This window comes from Pristiophorus japonicus, chromosome 5, assembly GCF_044704955.1.
Source record: "Pristiophorus japonicus isolate sPriJap1 chromosome 5, sPriJap1.hap1, whole genome shotgun sequence".
Taxonomy (NCBI): Eukaryota; Metazoa; Chordata; class Chondrichthyes; family Pristiophoridae; genus Pristiophorus; species Pristiophorus japonicus.
In genome coordinates this window covers 46,851,169-46,875,000 of record NC_091981.1, presented here as the reverse complement: position 1 = coordinate 46,875,000, position 23,832 = coordinate 46,851,169, and the positions used below count along the sequence as shown (strand labels likewise).

Below are 23,832 nucleotides of genomic sequence, written 5' to 3'. Positions count from 1 at the left end.
ATTTTTCATTCAATGGGAGTAAACTAAGGTGGGCTTGCTGCCAAGGAAGACAGATGATATATGGAATATTAGAAAGACTGTTTTCATTTTGAGTAAGTGTAGTGTACTTGTTGTCAGATCAGTTATAAGTTAATTATCTTTATTGAAAAAAACATATGGCTAATGGATACTAATAAAGCCCATATCCAGAGAATAAAAACAATGAAAAAAGTAACCGTATAATCTGTTTTTGGTCGTGCTGTATGAGAGATAAACAGCGTTAACGTTCTGACGAAAGGTCATCGACCTGAAACGTTAACTCGGGTTCTCTCTCACAGATGCTGCCTGACCTGATGAGTATTTCCAGCGTTTACTGTTTCTACTTCCGATTTCCAGCATCTAGGGTATTTTGCATTTGTATTGAAGCTATGCCCATATTTACTGAAAAGGAGCATTTTAGCACACACATGCTCTCTGTTGCAATCTCGACTTTCTGAATGAGAACACTGTCGCCAACTAGCTAGTTATTGATTTATAAAGAACATTAGTAGACATTACAATTCAGTACTTTCCCAACGTGGCCACAACTGTAGAGGGGGAGCGCAAAGACACACAATAGTGCCCAATTTTGAGAATCAAAAACAATAAGCGAGACTTGAGTTACATTCAACTATATTTTAGAAATGTTTCAACTTCGTAAGAATCACCACAAATCCTCGAGATTTGCTATACTTTTCACAACTTTGATGCGAAATTCCAAGTTTGACAAATTAGCTGTTTTGGATTGAATAAATCAAACTATACTTCCAATAAAGAATAATCTACTTCCTGCAACACGTGTTAAAGCTCTTAAAATGACTCATTTTTGGATGCTTTAGAAAAGCTGATGTGGGCGAAAAACACCAGGCTTCAATAGTTCACTAAAATAGTTCACTAGCTGTCGTTTAATTAGATCCAGTATTTCAGTAATATATATATTTAGGTGATTATTCTGCAGAGACAATTTCATTGAGGGGATCTGTGCGTTGGGCGCGTGTACGTTGTCACGCACGCTCTCCAGAGTTACGCAATCCATGCGCGAGCTCCAGTCAAAGCGGAGGGCAGGAAAATAAAACCTCACCGAGAAGGGAGAGGGAAGGAGTGAGTGAGTGAGTGGCTCCGAGGGACGGGCTGGCTTCTGTCGACCAAGGTTGTTGTTATCGGGAGAGGGTCGCGAGCGAATGCCACACGGCGCCTCTTGGGCTGGGTGACAAGGGCAGCAGAAGAGGGACGTGCCAGACTGGACTGATTGCTGAGTGTGCCAGCGCCGTGACCGGGTAGGAAGGCGAGGCAAAGCAGGCAAGGAGCTCCCGGACACGTCAGAGCGACCGAGAAGTCAGCAGATTAGGAAAAAAACACACACATACCAAGGGAGGACACACATCCAGCGACGACTACTTGACAGAAAGGGAAGACGGAACCGGTCCTATCGTTCGACTCATTGACCCACCGACATCAGCGAGAGTCACCGGCCGCTCTGGGTCGTCTTGTCCCGCTTCGTACTCGTGTGTCAGGGCGGCTCGAGCGCAGGGCGTTCGTTAATCGCAGCGTTCCATAGAACGCGCGCGGCTCGCCCTGCCCCGTGCCGCGCGCTGGCTGCACACCGTAGCCGCCGTTGGGCAACTCCGTTTGCTTTCGGTGACACAATTATTTTGTTATTTTTAACCCCCACCCTACCCCCCAACAAAAACGACAACCAGCTACTGTCGCGGTAGATGTTTAGCACCGAGAAAGCGGCTCCGGGCGGCGCTGCTGCTGCTGGTGGCGGTGGGAGAAGCAACTCCGTCTCGCCAGGGGAACGGGGATCATCGGCGGCGGTGCAAACAAACAACCAGGAGAGGCCGAAGAGCAACTGCAGCAGCCCGAGCTCGGCACCAGGCGCGGAGTCGGTGCGGACAGTCCGAGAGGACCATCACGAACAACACCCACACCATCCGGAAGCTGGCCAGGTGGTGGAGGGTTTGCTCAGCAAATATACCAATCTGCTCCAGGGCTGGCAGAACAGGTAAGAAACTAGGGAGTCTATATACAACGACCTTGTTTGGGAAGCATGTTGCTAACAGCCTGCACTTGTCGTTAACCGTGTGAAATACACCACTAAACACGCAAGGCAACGCAAATAATTCAGCTCTAGTACTCGGTATAGTAGCCGACTCGACCCGAATTCTGCGTCCAATTCCGATCCAAGATTTTCTTTTACTAGGTTGGCAACGGTCCTATGTTACGTTCATGCTGTGCAGGCTCTTACTGAAATATGAGCTAGATTGACCCTCATTAAGGACCAGTGGGACAAATAATTGAATCCGTGCCTCAACTAGGAATGCTTAAATATTGGAGCGTACCAAATATGCCAAATTTGTTAAGTTATTTCGATGTACTCTATTGGGTGCACTGAGCTGATAAAAGCCATTTACCTGCTGTCACGATAGTACAATATAATGAGATGCAAATTTGGTAGTTCTAATCTATTAGCTTGTATTCAGTGGCCCACTGAAAAGCATTGAGTTTGAGTCGGAAAATAAAAGCTGTGGTGAATTTCATACACATGGTACATTTAACTTAGGATGTTGTTCTAAAGTGCTGATCTGAGTAAAATCAATTTGATGCTTGATATTTAATATAGAATAGTTTATTCACTGGTAATTTTCCACCCCTTATTTCTCTGGGGAAAAAAAGAAAGTATTGGATTGATATAGCACATTTCACGACCACCGGACATCTCAGTTGTGATGTATACCTTCAGGCTTTGGTTTATTAACTACTTCATACAATGTCCTAGCAATGCTTAATATATAATGGGAAGAAAACTTGGTTTAAATACATGTTTTATATACAATGGCAAGTAGCTAGTTTAAGGCTGTTTTTCAGGCTTTTGAGTTCTGATTAGAAACAGTTTGAACTTTGCTTATGTGTATGACATTTAGACAACTTCACACTGGCCAACTGTTGACCTATTTTGGTATTTCTCTTTCACATCCATGAAAGAAAAAAATCTGTAAATTATCGCACTGTTTTGAAGTCTATTTTGCTTAAAAGAAAAGCCAAAATTCTCAGAATAAATAATACTGATAATAGTGTTCCATAAGGATCAGTGCTGGGACAATGCTGTTCATAATTTACATTAACGATTTAGACTTTGGAATCAAAAACACAATTTCTAAATGTGTAGATGATACCAAATTGGGGATATAGTCCATACTGAGGAGGACTGCAACAAATTACAGGAGGACATTAATAAACTTGTAGACTGGGCAAATAATTGGCAAATGAAGTTCAACACAGATAACTGTGAGGTAGCACATTTTGGTACGAAGAATAGGGAGGTCACTTATTACTTGAAAGGTAAGAGTCTAGGTGGGGTATAGGAACAAAGGGATCTCGGAGCACAAATACACTAATCACTAAAAGTTGCACCACAGGTTAGCAAGGCCATAACAAAAGCCAACCAAGCACCAGGATCTATTTCTTGAGGGATAGAATTGAAAAGTAGGGAAGTTATGCTAAACCTGGATCAACCCTTGGTTAGTCCACACTTAGAGTACTAGGTCCAGTTATGGTCGCTATATTATAAAAAGGATATCGAGGCGCCGGAGAGGGTGCAGAGAAGATTTACAAGGATGATACAAAAATTGTGAGGGTATACATATTGGGGAAAGAATGAACAGGCTGGGTCTCCTTTCTCAAAAAGAAGGCTAAGGGATGACTGAGTAGAGGTCTTTAAAATTATGAAAGGTTTTGATGGAGTGGATACAGAAAGAATGTTCCCATTTGTGGGGAAGAGCATAACTAGAGGCCAACAATATAAAATAGTCACAAAAAAATCCAATAGGGAATTCAGAAGAAACTTACTTACCCAGAGAGTGGTGAGCATGTGGAACTCACTATCACAGGGAGTGGTTGAAGCAAATAGTATAGATGCATTTAAGGGGAGCCTGGATAAGCATTCGAGGGAGAAAGGAATAGAGGGTTAAGCTGATGGATTAGATGATGAAAGACTGGCGGAGGTTCGAGTGGAGCATAAATGCCACCATGGACTGGTTGGGCCAAATTGCCTGTTTCTGTGCCGTATATCCTAGGTAATCCTGTGGAAGATTGCTAACTGTCTCCTAATTCTGGAAAAAATACAGTTAACTCCATTGTACTTGCGCTGGCTAAGTTACAGGCATTTACTGTTTAAGTGTCACCAATAATGCAAGTGCTGTGATAGTCTATGTAATATGAAGGTTGAAGATGTTCATGCATAATAGAGATCCAGTGTCCAATTGGATGTGAGTGGAAGATATGACTGAATTGTCAACAATGTCACCCCTTTAACTACTGTACTTTGTTACCACAGCAGTGGATGCTGATAGTCCTTTTTGGATGTCAGATTTCCTTCTTCGTTATCTAGTTTGTTGAGGTAGCAGCTAGTAATGTGCTTGCTTTGAAAAAGTTGATTTTCTTAAAAGCATGAATGACTTAAAAAAATATATAAATACTAGTAAGGAATTGCTGCCCGTTGTACTGTACTGTCACGTACATTGATGTATTGTAACTGACAGTGTTTGTGCATTTGCATATAGGAGTAGGCCATTTAGCTCCTCCAACTTGTTCTACCATTCAATGAGATCCTGGCTGATCTGTGACTAAACTCCATATACCCACTATTTCCCCATATCCCTTAATAGCTTTGGTTAACCAAAATCTATCAATCTCCGATTTTAAAGTTAACAATTGGTCTAGCATCAATTGCTGTTTGTGGAAGGGAGTTCCAAAGTTCTACCATCCTTTGTGTGTAGAAGTGTTTCCCAACTTCACTCCTGAAAGGTCTGATTCTAATTTTAAGACTATGCCCCTAGCCTTGGACTCCCCAACCAGCGGAAATAATTTTCTCAATCTACCCTATCCGTTCCAGCTGCGAGGAGGATGCTATGAGGCTGCAGAGTGACTTGGATAGGTTAGGTGAGTGGGCAAATGCATGGCAGATGAAGTATAATGTGGATAAATGTGAGGTAGTTCACTTTGGTGGTAAAAACAGAGAGACAGACTATCATCTGAATGGTGACAGATTAGGAAAAGGGGAGGTGCAACGAGACCTGGGTGTCATGGTACATCAGTCATTGAAGGTTGGCATGCCGGTACAGCAGGTGGTTAAGAAAGCAAATGGCATGTTGGCCTTCATAACGAGGGGATTTGAGTACAGGGGCAGGGAGGTGTTGCTACAGTTGTACAGGGCCTTGGTGAGGCCACACCTGGAGTATTGTGTACAGTTTTGGTCTCCTAACTTGAGGAAGGACATTCTTGCTATTGAGGGAGTGCAGCGAAGGTTCACCAGACTGATTCCCGGGATGGCGGGACTGACATATCAAGAAAGACTGGATCAACTGGGCTTGTATTCACTGGAGTTCAGAAGAATGAGAGGGGACCTCATAGAAACGTTTAAAATTCTGATGGGTTTAGACAGGTTAGATGCAGGAAGAATGTTCCCAATGTTGGGGAAGTTCATAACCAGGGGACACAGTCTAAGGATAAGGGGTAAGCCATTTAGGACCGAGATGAGGAGAAACTTCTTCACCCAGAGAATGGTGAACCTGTGGAATTCTCTACCACAGAAAGTTGTTGAGGCCAATTCACTAAATATATTCAAAAAGGAGTTAGATGAAGTCCTTACTACTAGGGGGATCAAGGGGTATGGCGAGAAAGCAGGAATGGGGTACTGAAGTTGCATGTTCAGCCATGAACTCATTGAATGACGGTGCAGGTTAGAAGGACAGAATGGCCTACTCCTGCACCTATTTTCTATGTTTCCCTTAATATCTTTAAACTTCGATCATATCACCCCGTAACCGTCTAAATTCCAGGGAATACAACCCTAGTTTGTAATCTTGCCTCGTAATTTAACCCTTGGAGTCCAGGGGGCCAAAATTCAGCCACCCAAAGGGCCACTTATCGCCGGAAAGCGGCGACCAAGTGGCGGAGTCGAGTGGCCACCGACATCTGATCCAATGGTGGCTGCCAGCAAAATTCAGCTTGGAGATTTCTTCTAAGTGCGTGAGCAACGTGCGCACCGCCGATCTCCTGCACCTCCAGCCAAATTCAGCTGTAAAAATCCTCAAGCCTTGATCCGACAACCGGTGCCCCCGACAGCTTTTTCTGTCGGTGCACCTTGTCTTCTGTGTGTGGGACTTGGCTGCGCGAGGGTCCACTGCCGCCATTTCATTTTTTTTTGCAGGTCGGCTGGACAATTGTACCTCTGTGTACAGCCGGGCTGCCAACAGGCAGTCTGGAACCCCCTCTTAGGTGCCAGACCGCTGGCTCGGCTGAAACCTTCCCTGGTGGCCAAGTGGACCGAACCTAAAGAATCGCTGCTTCTCTTCCCTTTAAGTGAAGGGGAGAGACGCGATGAAGCACACGCATAATGACGTCATCACCGTTCTGCTGTTGACTTGACAGCGGCGGAGACTCCGTCTCGCCTTCACTTCTGCCCCTCTAGAGTACTCACCACCACACTTCCTCCCCCATTATGACCGAATTCCGATCCACTTTTTAAAAAAAAAAACGACAGCTGAATTTCGCGAAAGAGGCCACCTCATCCGACGTGGCATAGAAATCACTTCAAAAGCGGAAGGTGCGGCCTGTTTTGGGCGGGGGTGAATTTCGATCCCCAGGTATCTTTCAGGTAAATCTACATTGCCCTCCCTCCAAAGTCAGTATATCCTTCCTTGGGTGTGGTGCCCAGAACTGCTCACGGTACTCCAAATGTGGTCTAATCAGGGCTTTGTATAGCTGAAGCATGACTTCTACCCCCTTGTATTCTAATTCTCTAGATATAAATGGCAGCATTCCATTAGCTTTTTTGATATTTTAATCTATGAACATGGATCTTTAGACCTCCACTGTTTCTAGCTTTACACCATTTAGAAAGTACTTTGTTCGATCCTTTTTAGGTCCAAAGTAAATTACCTCACATTTTCCTACATTGACATTCATTTGCCACAGTTTTGCCCATTCGTTTAATCTATTAATATCTTTGTAATCTTATGCTTCCATCTACACTGCTTACAATACCGTCTAGCTATGTGTCATCGGCAAACTTGGATATGTGGCTTTCTATCCCATCATCTAAGTCGTTAATAAAAACGTTGAATAGTTGGACACCACTATCACATCCTGCCAATTGGAGTACTTGCCCATTATCCCTACTCTCTGTCTCCTGCCGCTCAGCCAATTTCTTAAACACGTCAATAATTTGCCTTCAATTCCATGAGTTTCAACTTTAGTTAACAGCCTCTTATAAGGGACTTTATCAAATGCCTTCTGAAAGTCCATGTGTTTCAGTTGCTCCTTGTTGCATATTTTCTTTAAAGTTTAAAACATTTTTTATTATCCCGACGTCCTATGATGTCATAGTAGGGATACTACTTGTTTGAAAACTGCTTTTAAGTAACTTTTGAAGTGTAAAACTTAACAGCAAGCGGGGAATGAGAGACAGTGTGTGGAAATCTCTAAGCATTTTGAGACAAATCAGATCAATATAGTCTAACATTACTGGAAAAAGATTAGTTACTTGGGAGGAAAAAAACACTAGCTGTGGAACCACAATCTCCCCAGTGTTTTTTTTAAATAAAAGAAAGAGCAACTATATAGGTTTTAGCTTTCCCAAAATTTGGAAAATGAAAGAAAGAGACAGAGAAATGCGTTTCCTCCCTGGATGGAAACATTATGCGAGAAGTAGGTATAATACGCAGGGATATTATGATAGTTCAATTTATTTAAGACATCGCTTTACTTTTTTACATTCTGGAGTTCATGTAATATTATTGTGCCACTCTGATGATTAATATTTTCCATTGGAAAAAGATGATTTGACGATCTGCTAATTTGCACTGTAACTCATGACTAGGAAGTAAGGGAGAGCAGTCTGCATATCTTGCTGTTTATTTTTGTAATTTATTTGTACTTTTATGGTTTATTTGATCTGTTTTTGATTACCTGCAAGAAATTGGCTCGGCTTAGTGTCTGATCTGTGATTACATGTTGTTATGTTCAACAATAATGTCATTGACCTACTGTTATCAAATTCATCACTGATGGGGATCAGTTCTGTTGCCAAATGGACAATATATTTGCATTTGCTACAGAGCTAGAACATTCTAGTTATTAGACAGTTTCTTGAATCACTTGGGTCAGGTGATTAATATTACCATTCATTACTAGAATGTCTTCTTTTTTATTCTGCCAGCTAGATTTTAAAAATAACCAGTCTCTTTTTAGGCATTTTTCCTTTTACTAATGCCAAATCAGACCTCCACTGTCTAGGCCTTTTTATTTTCTCTCCAACCAAACCTTGAAGGCATTGAATTCTTGCTTGGGTAAGGCCCTCCTGTGAAAATTTCCCTCAAGTGCATTATTCAGATGGCCATTTTTCATAATGAATGCTGACAGAGTATTCGACTGTGAGGGTGCACCACACCCAAGTTTGATTCATCCTTCCTTTTGACATCAACATATGTACTTCTAAAGAGGGTTACTAGTTGATGCTCAGGAATGGGAACCCTGTCTAACTTCCCTTCCTGAGGCCAGTTGTAACACCTCAACTGCTGTCTCTAAGATTGACTAATTGAATGCAGAATAGAAACATAGAAAATAGGTGCAGGAGTAGGCCATTCGGCCCTTCTAGCCTGCACCGCCATTCAATGAGTTCATGGCTGAACATGCAACTTCAGTACCCCATTCCTGCTTTCTCGCCATACCCCTTGATCCCCCTAGTAGTAAGGACTTCATCTAACTCCTTTTTGAATATATTTAGTGAATTGGCCTCAACAACTTTCTGTGGTAGAGAATTCCACAGGTTCACCACTCTCTGGGTGAAGAAGTTTCTCCTCATCTCGGTCCTAAATGGCTTACCCCTTATCCTTAGACTGTGACCCCTGGTTCTGGACTTCCCCAACATTGGGAACATTCTTCCTACATCTAACCTGTCTAACCCCATCAGAATTTTAAACGTTTCTATGAGGTCCCCTCTCATTCTTCTGAACTCCAGTGAATACAAGCCCAGTTGATCCAGTCTTTCTTGATATGTCAGTCCCGCCATCCCGGGAATCAGTCTGGTGAACCTTCGCTGCACTCCCTCAATAGCAAGAATGTCCTTCCTCGGGTTAGGAGACTAAAACTGTACACAATACTCCAGGTGTGGCCTCACCAAGGCCCTGTACAACTGTAGCAACACCTCCCTGCCCCTGTACTCAAATCCCCTCGCTATGAAGGCCAACATGCCATTTGCTTTCTTAACCGCCTGCTGTACCTGCATGCCAACCTTCAATGACTGATGTACCATGACATCCAGGTCTCGTTGCACTTCCCCTTTTCCTAATCTGTCACCATTCAGATAATAGTCTGTCTCTCTGTTTTTACCACCAAAGTGGATAACCTCACATTTATCCACATTATACTTCATCTGCCATGCATTTGCCCACTCACCTAATCTATCCTAGTCGCTCTGCAGCCTCATAGCATCCTCCTCGCAGCTCCCACTGCCACCCAACTTAGTGTCATCTGCAAATTTGGAGATACTACATTTAATTCCCTCATCTAAATCATTAATGTACAGTGTAAACAGCTGGGGCCCCAGCACAGAAGCTTGCGGTACCCCACGAGTCACTGCCTGCCTTCTGAAAAGTCCCCTACTCTTTGCTTCCTGTCTGACAACCAGTTCTCAATCCATGTCAGCAGACTACCCCCAATCCCATGTGCTTTAACTTTGCACATTAATCTCTTGTGTGGGACCTTGTCGAAAGCCTTCTGAAAGTCCAAATATACCACATCAACTGGTTCTCCCTTGTCTTCTCTACTGGAAACATCCTCAAAAAATTCCAGAAGATTTGTCAAGCATGTTTTCCCTTTCACAAAGGTCCAAGTCAGCATGGGTATCATGTCACCTCTTTCCAAATGCGCTGTTATGATGTCCTTAATAATTGATTCCATCATTTTTCCCACTACTGAGGTCAGGCTGATCAGTCTATAATTCCCTGTTTTCTCTCCCTCCTTTTTTAAAAAGTGGGGTTACATTGGCTACCCTCCACTCGATAGGAACTGATCCAGAGTCAATGGAATGTTGGAAAATGACTGTCAATGCATCTGCTATTTCCAAGGCCACCTCCTTAAGTACTCTGGGATGCAGTCCATAGGCCCTGGGGATTTATCTGCCTTCAATCCCATCAATTTCCCCAACACAATTTCCCGACTAATAAGGATTTCCCTCAGTTCCTCCTCCTTACTAGACCCTCTGACCCCTTTTATATCCGGAAGGTTGTTTGTGTCCTCCTTAGTGAATACCGAACCAAAGTACTTGTTCAATTGGTCCGCCATTTCTTTGTTCCCCGTTATGACTTGCCCTGATTCTGACTGCAGGGGACCTACTTTTGTCTTTACTAACCTTTTTCTCTTTACATATCTATAGAAACTTTTGCAATCCGTCTTAATGTTCCCTGCAAGCTTCTTCTCGTACTCCATTTTCCCTGCCCTAATCAAACCCTTTGTCCTCCTCTGCTGAGTTCTAAATTTCTCCCAGTCCCTGGGTTCGCTGCTATTTCTGGCCAATTTGTATGCCACTTCCTTGGCTTTAATACTATCCCCGATTTCCCTTGATAGCCACCGTTGAGCCACCTTCCCTTTTTTATTTTTACGCCAGACAGGAATGTACAATTGTTGTAGTTCATCCATGCGGTCTCTAAATGTCTGCCATTGCCCATCCACAGTCAACCCGTTAAGTATCATTCGCCAATCTATCCTAGCCAGTTCACGCCTCATACCTTCAAAGTTAGCCGCCTTTAAGTTCTGGACCATGGTCTCTGCATTAAATGTTTCAATCTCCATCCTAATGCAGAATTCCACAATATTATGGTCACTCTTCCCCCAAGGGGCCTCGCACAACGAGATTGCTAATTAATCCTCTCTCATTACACAACACCCAGTCTAAGATGGCCTCCCCCCTAGTTGGTTCCTCGACATATTGGTCTAGAAAACCATCCCTTATGCACTCCAGGAAATCCTCCTCCACCGTATTGCTTCCAGTTTGGTTAGCCCAATCTATGTGCATATTAAAGTCACCCATTATAACTGCTGCAACTTTATTGCATGCACCCCTAATTTCCTGTTTGATGCCCTCCCCAACATCACTACTACTGTTTGGAGGTCTGTACACAACTCCCACTAATGTTTTTTGCCCCTTGTTCTGCAGCTCTACCTATATAGATTCCACATCATCAAAGCTAATGTCCTTCCTAACTATTGCCTTAATCTCCTCCTTAACCAGCAGTGCTACCCCACCTCCTTTTCCTTTTATTCTATCCTTCCTGAATGTTGAATACCCCTGGATGTTGAGTTCCCAGCCCTGATCCACCTGGAGCCACGTCTCTGTAATCCCAATCACATCATATTTGTTAACATCTATTTGCACAGTTAATTCATCCACCTTATTACAGATACTCCTTGCATTAAGACACAAAGCCTTCAGGCTTGTTTTTTTAACACCCTTTGTCCTTTTAGAATTTTGCTGTACAGTGGCCCTTTTTGTTCTTTGCCTTGGGTTTCTCTGCCCTCCACATTTCCTCATCTCCTTTCTGTCTTTTGCTTTTGTCTCCTTTTTGTTTCCCTCTGTCTCCCTGCATTGGTTCCCATCCCCCTGCCATATTAGTTTAACTCCTCCCCAACAGCACTAGCAAACACTCCCCCTTGGACATTGGTTCCGGTCCTGCCCAGGTGCAGACCGTCCGGTTTGTACTGGTCCCACCTCCTCCAGAATCGGTTCCAATGCCCCAGGAATTTGAATCCCTCCCTGCTGCACCACTGCTGAAGCCACGTATTCATCTGCGCTATCCTGCGATTCCTACTCTGACTAGCACGTGGCACTGGTAGCAATCCTGAGATTACTACTTTTGAGGTCCTACTTTTTAATTTGGCTACTAGCTCCTTAAATTCGTTTCGTAGGACCTCATCCCTTTTTTTACCTATGTCGTTGGTACCAATGTGCACCACGACAAGTGGCTGTTCTCCCTCCTTTTAGAATGTCCTGCACCCGCTCTGAGACATGCTTGACCCTTGCAGCAGGGAGGCAACATACCATCCTGGAGTCTCGGTTGCGGCCGCAGAAACGCCTGACTATTCCCCTTACAATTGAATCCCCTATCACTATCGCTTTCCCACTCTTTTTCCTGCCCTCCTGTGCAACAGAGCCAGCCACGGTGCCATGAACTTGGCTGCTGCGGCCCTCCCCTGATGAGTCATCCCCCCCAACAATACCCAAAGCAGTGTATCTGTTTTGCAGGGGGATGACCACAGGGGACCCCTGCACTACCTTCCTTGCACTGCTCTTCCTGCTGGTCTTCCATTCCCTATCTGGCTGTGGACCCTTTCCCTGCGGTACGACCAACTCGCTACACGTGCTACTCACGTCATTCTCAGCATCGTGGATGCTCCAGAGTGAATCCACCCTCAGCTCCAACTCCGCAACGCGGTCCGTCAGGAGCTGGAGGCGGATACACTTCCCGCACACGTAGTCTTCAGGAACACTGGTGGTGTCCCTGAGTTCCCACATGGTACAGGAGGAGCATAACACGTGACCGAGCTGTCCTGCCATGACTTAACCCTTTGATAAGCAACAACAATGCTAAAGTTTACTCACTGTTATCGAAGAGAAAAAAGAAAAACTACTCACCAATCACCAGCCAATCACTTACCCCCTTGGCTGTGACCTCACTTTTCTGTTTCTTTCTACTTCTTTTTTGCCTTCTCCCTGTAGCTGCACAAATACGCCTCACCACGCACCTCCTCGACGCTGCTCCCGACTGCCGCCGCGTTGGGCCTTTATAGGCCTCTCGCCGACCCCGGAACTCACGCCTCTCCACGCACCTCCTCGACGCTGCTCCCGACTGACGCCGCGTTGGGCCTTTATAGGCCTCTCGCCGACCCCGGAACTCACGCCTCACCACGCACCTCCTCGATGCTGCTCACGACTGCCGCCGCGTTGGGCAATAGTGATTGAACTTGGGAGTTTTCTGATCTGTGTAGCTCGCTCACTGGATAAAATTGCTGAACCATTAAGAGAGCCGATGGATTTTTGATTCTGTTTCTAATCAAGTCGATAATTCAATATCTTTACTGCTTCTCGTGGCATGGATTAATCAGTGATCACCTTGACTAAGTGAGTAGCTCGCGTGGGCAACCAAATTGTGTTTAACACTTTCCTGAAATAAGCAAATCCGTAAACAGATCAAGAAACGGCAATTCTGGTCTTCTCGGCCTTTTGGCTAAGATCATGCATAACTAACCTGACCAGCCACCATGACCTCCGGGTGGTTTCTCCCTGGTCAGGAAGGTATATGCTTGCATTTTTGGAAACAGGAGGTGGGTGGGGTGGGTTGACCCATCCACCTCCACGGAGGTGTGTGGGGCACCTGACCCATCCACCTCCATGGCACGAACCTGGTATTGCAGTACTTCCAGGAATGGTGCAGTGGCTCTAGGCCTTTTGGCTAAGAGCATTGGCGCAGAGTGATCCTTGGCATGTGCAAGGTGACCTCTGGCGTTTGTGATTTGACAAAGAATTGGAACGATTGGCTACGAATTAAAAAAAAAAAAATTCTGGTCTTCAAGCCACTCCCTTCTTTAGACTGTGACCATTTGCATTCTGTTGTGGGCTCCATCCCACCAATTTAAAATTTCTTGAAAATAAATTCTGCATTATATTTTCCTGAACCCCAAACTTAAGAATACCTATCCATCACTACTACTTTACACAGATAACTTGCCACCTGATCATCTCTTTCTGTATTTATCCTTAATGTATTCTTTAAATCCATTCTGATCATATATTTTTAAAAATGTAGTTTCACGGGTTAAGACAATCCTCTGATTCTAGTTTGGCCCATACACGTTATTCTGAGAGGTGAAACCATCTTAATCTGGGGTCTCATTTTAGGGTGGGTAATTTTGTACTTTTGTTCTTCAGTATTTTACTTAGTCCAAGTTAAATAGCTTGATCAAATGCATGTTATCAGTACATTTCCTGATCATAGTTGTTTTCTCCAATAAGGTTTTGTTCTGAGTTGCTTTTTGTAATTCGGAGCCAAATTCCAGAATCATTGTTACTTTTTTCTAGACCAACGAGTTGGTTTATTTGAAGGAAGGATGCCCAAAGCAATGTTCTTGATGTGGCCTCATTGGCGATGTATATTAAATTAGAATAACAACTTGTTTGAACTTGATAATCAAGTGCCCTTGAGATGACTCTCTTTATAGTTGATTAGCTTTGTTGATAACAGCTTGACATTGACTGGAAACTTTCAGTGAATGGCAAATTACCATGTTTGTGAATTGACATTTCTTCATTGGAACAACCAATTCTGAAATAATGTTACATTTTATCTGTTGGATAAATCAACTATTCCTTAATCATCTGCTTAAGTGGTCCAGATCCTTTAAATGTCATGAACATTTCTTAAACTCCTGGCTAAACAGGTTTGTCATTCATTGATATTGTAAGTACTCGCCTCAATATTGTTTATTCCTGCTATTTACACAGTCCTTATTCAACAAGTAATGCCCCCTTAACATTATCTTTTGTTTCCTATTGCTAAGCAGATTTTTAATCCAGCTACCTGACCGGTTGTTAATTCCGTGAACCAATGCTGTAGAAAATCCAAATAAATTGCCAGCTGGATAGCTTTCATCTGCTAACTTGGTATTGTCAAAATTTCCAGTAAATGTGTGCTGCATAACCCATTGATACTTAATAGTTAAGAGCAGAACATATTTGCAAGAAGTTTTAGTAAGGAACCACATTCTGTACTGCATGTAGAGTAGACCATTTGAGGAGTGTACCAGAAGTGTAAGTAGTTGATTCAGAACCATTTGAACATTAGAACATAAGAATTAGGAACAGGAGTAGGCCATCTAGCCCCTCGAGCCTGCTCCGCCACTCAACAAGATCATGGCTGATCTGGCCGTGGACTCAGCTCCACTTACCCGTCTGCTTCCCATAACCCTTAATTCCCTTGTTGGTTAAAAATCTATCTGTATTCAAATCAGAGATATTCAATGAGCTAGGCTCCACTGCTTCCCTGGGCAGAGAATTCCACAGATTCACAACCCTCTAAGAGAAGAAATTCCTTCTCAACTCGGTTTTAAATTGGCTCCCCCGTATTTTGAGGCTGTGCCCCCTAGTTCTAGTCTCCCCGACCAGTGGAAACAACCTCTCTGCCTCTATCTTGTCTATTCCTTTCATTATTTTAAACGTTTCTATAAGATCACCCCTCATCCTTTTGAACTCCAACGAGTAAAGACCCAGTCTACTCAATCTATCATCATAAGGTAACCCCCTCATCTCCGGAATCAGCCTAGTGAATCGTCTCTGTACCCCCTCCAAGGCTAGTATATCCTTCCTTAAGTAAGGTGACCAAAACTGCACACAGTACTCCAGGTGCGGCCTCACCAATACCCTGTACAGGTGCAGCAGGACCTCCCTGCTTTTGTACTCCATCCCTCTCGTAATGAAGGCCAACATTCCATTCGCCTTCCTGATTACCTGCTGCACCAGCAAACTAACTTTTTGGGATTCATGCACAAGGACCCCCAGGTCCTTCTGCACCGCAGCATGTTGTAATTTCTCCCCGTTCAAATAATATTCCCTTTTACTGTGTTTTTTTTCCAAGGTGGATGACCTCACATTTTCCGACATTGTATTCCATCTGCCAAACCTTAGCCCATTCGCTTAACCTATCTAAATCTCTTTGCAGCCTCTCTGTGTCCTCTACACAACCCGCTTTCCCACTAATCTTTGTGTCATCTGCAAATTTTGTTACACTACACTCTGTACCCTCTTCCAGGTCATCTATGTATATTGTAAACAGTTGTGGTCCCAGCACTGATCCCTGTGGCACACCACTAACCACCGATTTCCAACCCGAAAAGGACCCATTTATCCCGACTCTCTGCTTTCTGTTAGCCAGCCAATTCTCTATCCATGCTAATACATTTCCTCTGACTCCGCGTACCTTTATCTTCTGCAGTAACCTTTTGTGTGGTACCTTATCGAATGCCTTTTTGGAAATCTAAATACACCACATCCATCGGTACACCTCTATCCACCATGCTTGTTATATCCTCACAGAATTCCAGTAAATTAGTTAAACATGATTTCCCCTTCATGAATCCATGTTGCGTCTGCTTGATTGCACTATTCCTATCTAGATGTCCCGCTATTTCTTCCTTAATGATGGCTTCAAGCATTTTCCCCACTACAGATGTTAAACTGTCTGCCCCCTTTTTTAAACAGAGGCGTTACATTAGCTGCTTTCCAATCCCCAGAGTCCAGAGAATTTTGGTAGATTATAACGAATGCATCTGCTATAACTTCCGCCATCTCTTTTAATACCCTGGGATGCATTTCATCAGGACTAGGGGACTTGTCTACCTTGAGATCCATTAGCCTGTCCAGCACTACCCCCTTAGTGATAGTGATTGTCTCAAGGTCCTCCCTTCCCACATTCCTGTGACCAGCAATTTTTGGCCTCTTCAACAAACAGGTGAACTAAAACTATTGCTTCATTTGCTTTTCACTATGTACCTGATGACTCGTTCAATAATTGCCTATTGCCTATTGGCTATTGTAGAACTGAAAACAAAATGCTGCACTAATTCAATGAATGTTTCTTGTCCAATACACGATTCACTGACTGGACAGGCAGGTGACTGTTCCCAAGACTCTGCCAATACTGTTCTAAAGCCAGCTGCTGGGAGGTGTGCTCCATTTTTTTTTTTATTCCCACTGGGGAAATGCCTAAGTCTTTACTTGGTGTTTCAACTCAGCAGTTGTCTCTCATTGCACAGATGGGATTGTGAGCTTGTCATTTGGGAAATTATGGATGAAAATCTATGTACTCTGATGCAATATATCGGAGTGCCAATGTACTCTGCATCTTACATTTGGAAAGGATTATTTAATTTGCTTGTCATTGATTCAACCGTGGCATCTTGCAGTATCATAACATGATGGCTGTTTATATCCTGTACTACAGATGATTGGTCACATTGTTGCAACAATAACTGGTGGTAAATGTTATGAGTTATTTTTTAAAAAGCAGGGTGTTAGTTGGCACACACGTATAATGAACTCAAATGCCGGAACTGTGAAAACACTGAGCAAATTTGGTATCAATTTCCATGTAATGGTTTAATATCTGTATTCAGTTTAACTGTTTCATGAATAACTAGTTGTTGAATTAATTGCTGCAAGTTTTTATAAATCAATCCGTGTGCAGTGCTATGAAATGGTAGCGCATGGATTAACATTTGCAGATACCTCATACTTGAACCACAACTAATGGGGAGGGGCTGAGTGGAGGCATTCCTTTATCGCAGGGGTGTCCAACTCAATTTACATGGTGGCCTGATCTGACATTCTGGCACTTGCCATGGGCTACATTCAGCAAAAGTTATTTGAACATAACTAGAGTAGAAATTGGTATGCATTTTGGTAATCTTTTGAGTGTAAAATAGTTTGAATGTATAACAATTTCTGGGTGCGAGATCTTGTACCTAATTCGTGCTGGCAACATGGCTGCCACCATATTGGTCCTTTATGTTTTTAGGCAGTCCTAGCAGCTGCCTGAAATCAACAGTGGATCTATTTTTTAAATATGCAGAGATGGGTCCTGCACCTGTTTTAGGACCCTTCTGTAATGTGTCTGGAAAAACTAGGTGGAGCATGCGCCATGCAAGTTCCAAATTGATTTTCCAGTTCAACAGGGACTGCTAAAGAAATGGTAGGGATTGATTATTAACTTTCCCCTTCTATGGAGGAACGAAAGAACATAAGAATTAGGAATAGGAGTAGGCCATCTAGCCCCTCGAGCCTGCTCCGTCCGCCATTCAAAAAGATCATGGCTGATCTGGCCGTGGACTCAGCTCCACTTACCCGCCCGCTCCCCATAACCCTTAATTCCCTTATTGGTTAAAAATCTATTATCTGTGATTTGAATACATTCAATGAGCTAGCCTCAACTGCTTCCTTGGGCAGAGAATTCCACAGATTCACAACCCTCTAAGAGAAGAAATTCCTTCTCAACTCGGTTTTAAATTGGCTTCCCCATATTTTGAGGCTGTGCCCCCTAGTTCTAGTCTCCCCGACCAGTGGAAACAACCTCTCTGCCTCTATCTTGTCTATCCCTTTCATTATTTTAAATGTTTCTATAAGATCACCCCTCATCCTTCTGAACTCCAACGAGTAAAGACCCAGTCTACTCAATCTATCATCATAAGGTAACCCCCTCATCTCCGGAATCAGCCTAGTGAATCGCCTCTGTACCCTCTCCAAGGCTAGTATATCCTTCCTTAAGTAAGGTGACCAAAACTGCACGCAGTACTCCAGGTGCGGCCTCACCAATACCCTGTACAGTTGCAGCAGGACCTCCCTGCTCTTGTACTCCATCCTTCTCGTAATGAAGGCCAACATTCCATTCGCCTTCCTGATTACCTGCTGCACCTGCAAACTAACTTTTTGGGATTCATGCACAAGGACGATGGCGGAGGAGCGGGCTGGATGGCGTCAGACACGCTGGCGCGGCGCCTAAATTCTGCCAACGTCCGCCATGCGGCCGATGCCATCGAGTCGCTAAAAACAGCTCTGGGCCCTGACTCCGTTAGGTGCATCGAGGAGGCTCAAGCACGTGGGGAGATCCCGTCCGAACTGACCCCCGTCCGGACGGAATTCCTCATCGGCGCCAAACCCCGGAACCTCCCTCGGGGGCCGGCGCCTCATAACTTGAGCCGCCTCGGGGAAATCCCCTCCGCGCCTTTCAGTTCCGCGCGGAGGGGTTTCCTGTACGGGCTGCTCCTGCACACCCTCAACTTTGCCATATTCGCCGGCCGTCCGGACACGCCATGGCGTACCATCTTGCCGTCCGGAGGAGGCGGGGGTCCCCGATGGAGGGCACTCTATGCAGGGGTCCTCCCCACTATTCATCGGGGACTTGGCCTGGAGGGTGGTGCACGGAGCAGTGCCGTGCAACAAATTTTTAAGCCGGTTCACGGACTCCCAGGCCGCCTGCAATTTCTGTGGTCTGGAGGAGTCCGTGTTCCATGTTTTTATTGAGTGCTCGAGGTTGCAGCCCCTGTTCCATTATTTGAAGGGGCTGCTCCTGAAATTCTGGCTGCACTTCAGTCCCACTCTCCTGATCTTTGGGCACCCTGTGCGGAGGGGAGCGGGTAGGTCCGAAGGCCTCCTCGTAGGACTGCTCCTGGGCACGGCCAAGGGTGCCATCAGCCGGTCCAGGCAGCGGGCGGTCGAGGGGGTCGTTCAACCTGACTGCCTGCCTCTCTTCCGCTCTTACATCCGGTCCAGGGTGTCCTTGGAGATGGAGCACGCGGTGTCCACCGGTACGCTCGCGGCCTTCCGCGAGAGGTGGGCACCGGAGGGACTGGAGTGCATCATCACGCCCGGCAACCAAATTTTAATTTGATTTTACGTTTTTAAGTTTAATTTGTTTTAATTGCCGGTGCTTTTAGTGTCCCCCTTCCCTTTTATAGGGGGCACTGGGGAAAATTGTGATTTTAGTGCCCAAAATTAAAAAAAACAAAAAAAGAAAAACACAAAAAAAAACAAAAAAAGGGGGGGGAAAAAAAAAAAGGGCCTTGTAAATGTCTGGAGTGTCACGCAGGTCGGGTGGCACCGTTTAATGTTTTATGTTTTCGCAGGTAAACTCAAAAGAGTTTCATGCACAAGGACCAAAAAGAGTTTCATGCACAAGGACCCCCAGGTCCTTCTGCACCGCAGCATGTTGTAATTTCTCCCCGTTCAAATAATATTCCCTTTTACTGTGTTTTTTTTTCCAAGGTGGATGACCTCACATTTTCCGACATTGTATTCCATCTGCCAAACCTTAGCCTATTCGCTTAACCTATCTAAATCTCTTTGCAGCCTCTCTGTGTCCTCTACACAACCCACTTTCCCACTAATCTTTGTGTCACCTGCAAATTTTGTTACACTACACTCTGTCCCCTCTTCCAGGTCATCTATGTGACTCCTTCCAACTCCACAACACTATTATGGACCGCTGCCAGCAATACTTGGACCGTCTACATCTCCTTCATTCAGTGGATCTTGTGATGCTCCTTGAGCGTAGTGAGAAGTCTCAGTCTCAATCTCAATCTCTGTCCCTTGTTCCCATTTTCCCTGCAGTGTAAATAATCTTTCATTGCTCACCCACAATAAGATCCCCAGATTTCACTCGCCCCAGCTGCTCCTCTCTTGCCGCTGCTCTCACGCAACACATTGCCGCTGCTACTCCTGACTGCAGGAGATGCTAGGCCCCACGCCCACCCTATCCCATCCCACCTCATTCCTCTTGTGAGTGGGGATGCACTTGTCCCTCTTTTCTCTCCTCCCTCCCCCCCCCTCCCCTCACCCTGATGCAAAAACAGCTTTTTAATGTTCCCACAATCTCTCAAGGTCCAGCTAGGCAGCTGTTTTCTTCAACCTCGTTCCTTATCTCCACGAAAGTACGTCATCTCATTTAGCTTTCTAAGCAGGTTAACAATTCCTGTGTTAATACTTTTAACTAAATCCTGCTTTTTCAGCAATCCAAGGTTTCTTTTAGTTTCCTTAAAACTGGTGTTAAGAACATAAGAAATAAGAGCAGGAGTAGGCCATACGGCCCCTCGAGCCTGCTCCGCCATTCAAGATCATGGCTGATCACTGACCTCAACTCCACTTTCCTGCCGATCTCCATGTCCCTTGTTTTCCCTCGAGTCCAATAATCTCTCTATCTCAAAGTCCATAATCCTTCACTCCCGACCCCCAAAAAAAGCTTTGATTGGAGTGGGCTTCAGATTGTCTTGTAGGAACAGGGAGAGAGCATCCAGTTCTCCCTCAACCTGTCAGTCCTCGGGCTTTTCTCCTAAAGTTTCAATGAGTGCCAAGGGCATTCTGATAGTGCTAGAGAATCGGCTTCAAATTCCTCAGGGCAGCAACATAGTTATTATCTTGGGCTTATGATACCATAGTCGGATCGACATTTCTATAATTATGGAAGCTTTTCATAATGAATAGGAAAATGCTATTTCCTCTGATTAGGGAGTCGGCCACAAGGGGCTCATCAATTTAAAATTGCGATCGAGAGTGGAGAGCGAGATTAGCAGAAAGTTCTCTGCTCATCATGGTATTAGGTCATGGAATGATTTGCCACAGGGAATGGATGAGGCAGACTATTGCATCTTTTAAAGGAAACTTGAATAAATATTTGAAGCAGAGCAAGATGTAGGGCTATGGAGAAGAGAGTAGGATTGTGGGATTGTTTTTGCGAAGAGTCGGCACAACCATGATGGATTGAATGAACTCTTCCTGTACTGTAAACTTCTATGGTACTATTTTCTCTCTTATTGTGGGAATAAGGTGACCCATATCTGTTTGACCATTTCCATGTTCAAGAATGTTTAAATGTGATATGTGGTTATATTACTGGCACAAGAACCTTATCTTAACTTCCAAAATGTTTGTTTTGTAATCTTTCCCTGCTGTTGTGTAGCCCACTTAAAATTTCCAATAATTGTGACTAACTTGGCTGGGTGGCAGTCTTACTGAATACTGTCTTGTCAGAAACTTCCAAATGATTTACTGACACACACGTGTGCGCACACTCCAGACACTGACCCTGGGGTACACCACTTCCAACTATTGTCCAATCCGAGTAACACCCATTTATCTTAATGTTTAATGTCTGACTATCTGTAATATATATAGAAGAGCAGTATTTCATTTGGCCAACAAGTTGAACTCCATTCCCATTCTTCATCTGTTATCTTTATTTCTAATGCTAAGGTACTTGATGCAACAAAATCAATGTTTTTTCTACCAACCTCTTATTTCATATAATGTCTGATAATGCAACTTGGTTTCAGCATGATCAAGATTTACTCAATTTTCCTTTATTGGGAAAATTGAATTTTTATCCTATTGTCAATAAAGGCTCAATAACAGATCAGTACATTCTCCTTTTTTTCCATTATTGAGGCAAATTTAATGCTTGATGTACATTTTTCCTGTATGACTTGACTTGGCTTTGGAAGGCAAGAAGACATGTTACAGATCCTTTTTTACTGGAGATTAAATGGATTGGGTGAATTTCACAAATGAGCAGATGGCACATGGCATTTGGTCATGTCTTATGTTTTTTAAGACAAATGCCTTTACCTGACTAATTAGGTAGACAAAACAGTCCTGGTTTGTTGGTCTTTTCACAAATATAGCTCGGGCACTGGCCATGAGGAGGCATGACATAATCTTGGAATTGACTCAAGATTTTCTCCCTCCTTCTGTAGCAAGGCATCTAAAGCCATAAACCTTTCTTAAGGAAGGATATACTAGCTTTGGAGGGGGTACAGAGACGATTCACTAGGCTGATTCCGGAGATGAGGGGGTTACCTTATGATAGATTGAGTAGACTGGGTCTTTACTCGTTGGAGTTCAGAAGGATGAGGGGTGATCTTATCGAAACATTTAAAATAATGAAAGGGATAGACAAGATAGAGGCAGAGAGGTTGTTTCCACTGGTCGGGGAGACTAGAACTCGGGGGCACAGCCTCAAAATATGGGGGAGCCAATTTAAAACCGAGTTGAGAAGGAATTTCTTCTCCCAGATCGTTGTGAATCTGTGGAATTCTCTGCCCAAGGAAGCAGTTGAGGCTAGCTCATTGAATGTAAGGGAATTAAGGGTTACGCGGAGCAGGCGGGTAAGTGGAGCTGAGTCCACGGCCAGATCAGTCATGATCTTGTTGAATGGCGGAGCAGACTTGAGGGGCTAGATGGCCTACTCCTGTTCCTAATTCTTATGTTCTTATTATGTAGATTGAAAACCACAGCATTGGGAATCAAATTTACACTGTCATCGTTGTACCACCATACGAAATAGGAGTAGGCCATTCAATAAGATCATGGCTGATCTGATCTGATGGACTCTGCTCCACTTCCCTGTCCGCTCCCCGTAACACTTTACTCCCTTTTGCTCAAAAATCTTGTCTATTTCTGCCTTAAATATAGTCAATGACTCAGCCTCCATGGCTCTCTGGGGCAGAGAATTCCATAGATTTACAACCCTCTGAGAAGAAATTTCTCCTCATCTCAGTTTTAAATGGGCAGCCCCTTATTCTGAGAATATGTCCCCTAGTTTTAGTTTCCCCTGAGTGGAAATATCCTCTCTGCATCCACCTTGTCAAGCCTCCTCATTATCATATGTTTCGATAAGATCACCCCTCATTCTTCTGAACTTCAATGAGTATAGGCCCAACCTACTCCACTTATCTTCATAAGTCAACTCCCTCATCTCGGGAATCAACCTAGTGAACCTTCTCTGAACAGCCTTCAATGCAAGTATATCCCTCCTTAAATACAGTGACCAAAACTGTATGCAGTACTCCAGGTGTGGCCTTACCAATACCCTGTACAGTTGTAGCAGGACTTCTCTGATTTTATCCCTTTGCAATAAAGGCCAACATTCCATTTGCCTTCCTGATTACTTGCTGTACCTGCATACTAACTTTTTGTGTTTCATGCACAAGGACCCCCAGGTCTCTGTACTGCAGCACTTTGCAATTTTTCTCCATTTAAATTATAATTTGTTTTTCTTTTATTTCTGCCAAAGTGGATAACCTCATATTTTCCCATATTATACTCCATCTGCCAAATTTTTGCCCACTCACTTAGCCTGTCTATATCCCTTTGCAGATTATTTATGTCCTACTCGCAATTTGCTTTCCTACCCATCTTTGCATCATCAGCAAACT

General features: G+C 44.0%; 1 protein-coding gene and 1 pseudogene across 2 annotated transcripts in view; both read left to right on the top strand.

The window, feature by feature from the left end:
- The first annotated feature begins 1,048 nt into the window (after positions 1 to 1,048).
- osbpl10b (oxysterol binding protein-like 10b) overlaps positions 1,049 to 23,832 on the top strand; it is a 347,280-nt gene continuing 324,496 nt past the window's right edge. For both annotated transcript variants that reach the window (XM_070880587.1, XM_070880585.1), the window contains exon 1: positions 1,049 to 2,023. In XM_070880587.1, the coding sequence (XP_070736688.1) occupies positions 1,734 to 2,023 (290 nt within the window). In that variant the 5' untranslated portion in view covers positions 1,049 to 1,733. The remainder of the gene's footprint in view (positions 2,024 to 23,832) is intronic.
- Positions 13,285 to 13,516, top strand: LOC139264890 (U2 spliceosomal RNA; annotated as a pseudogene).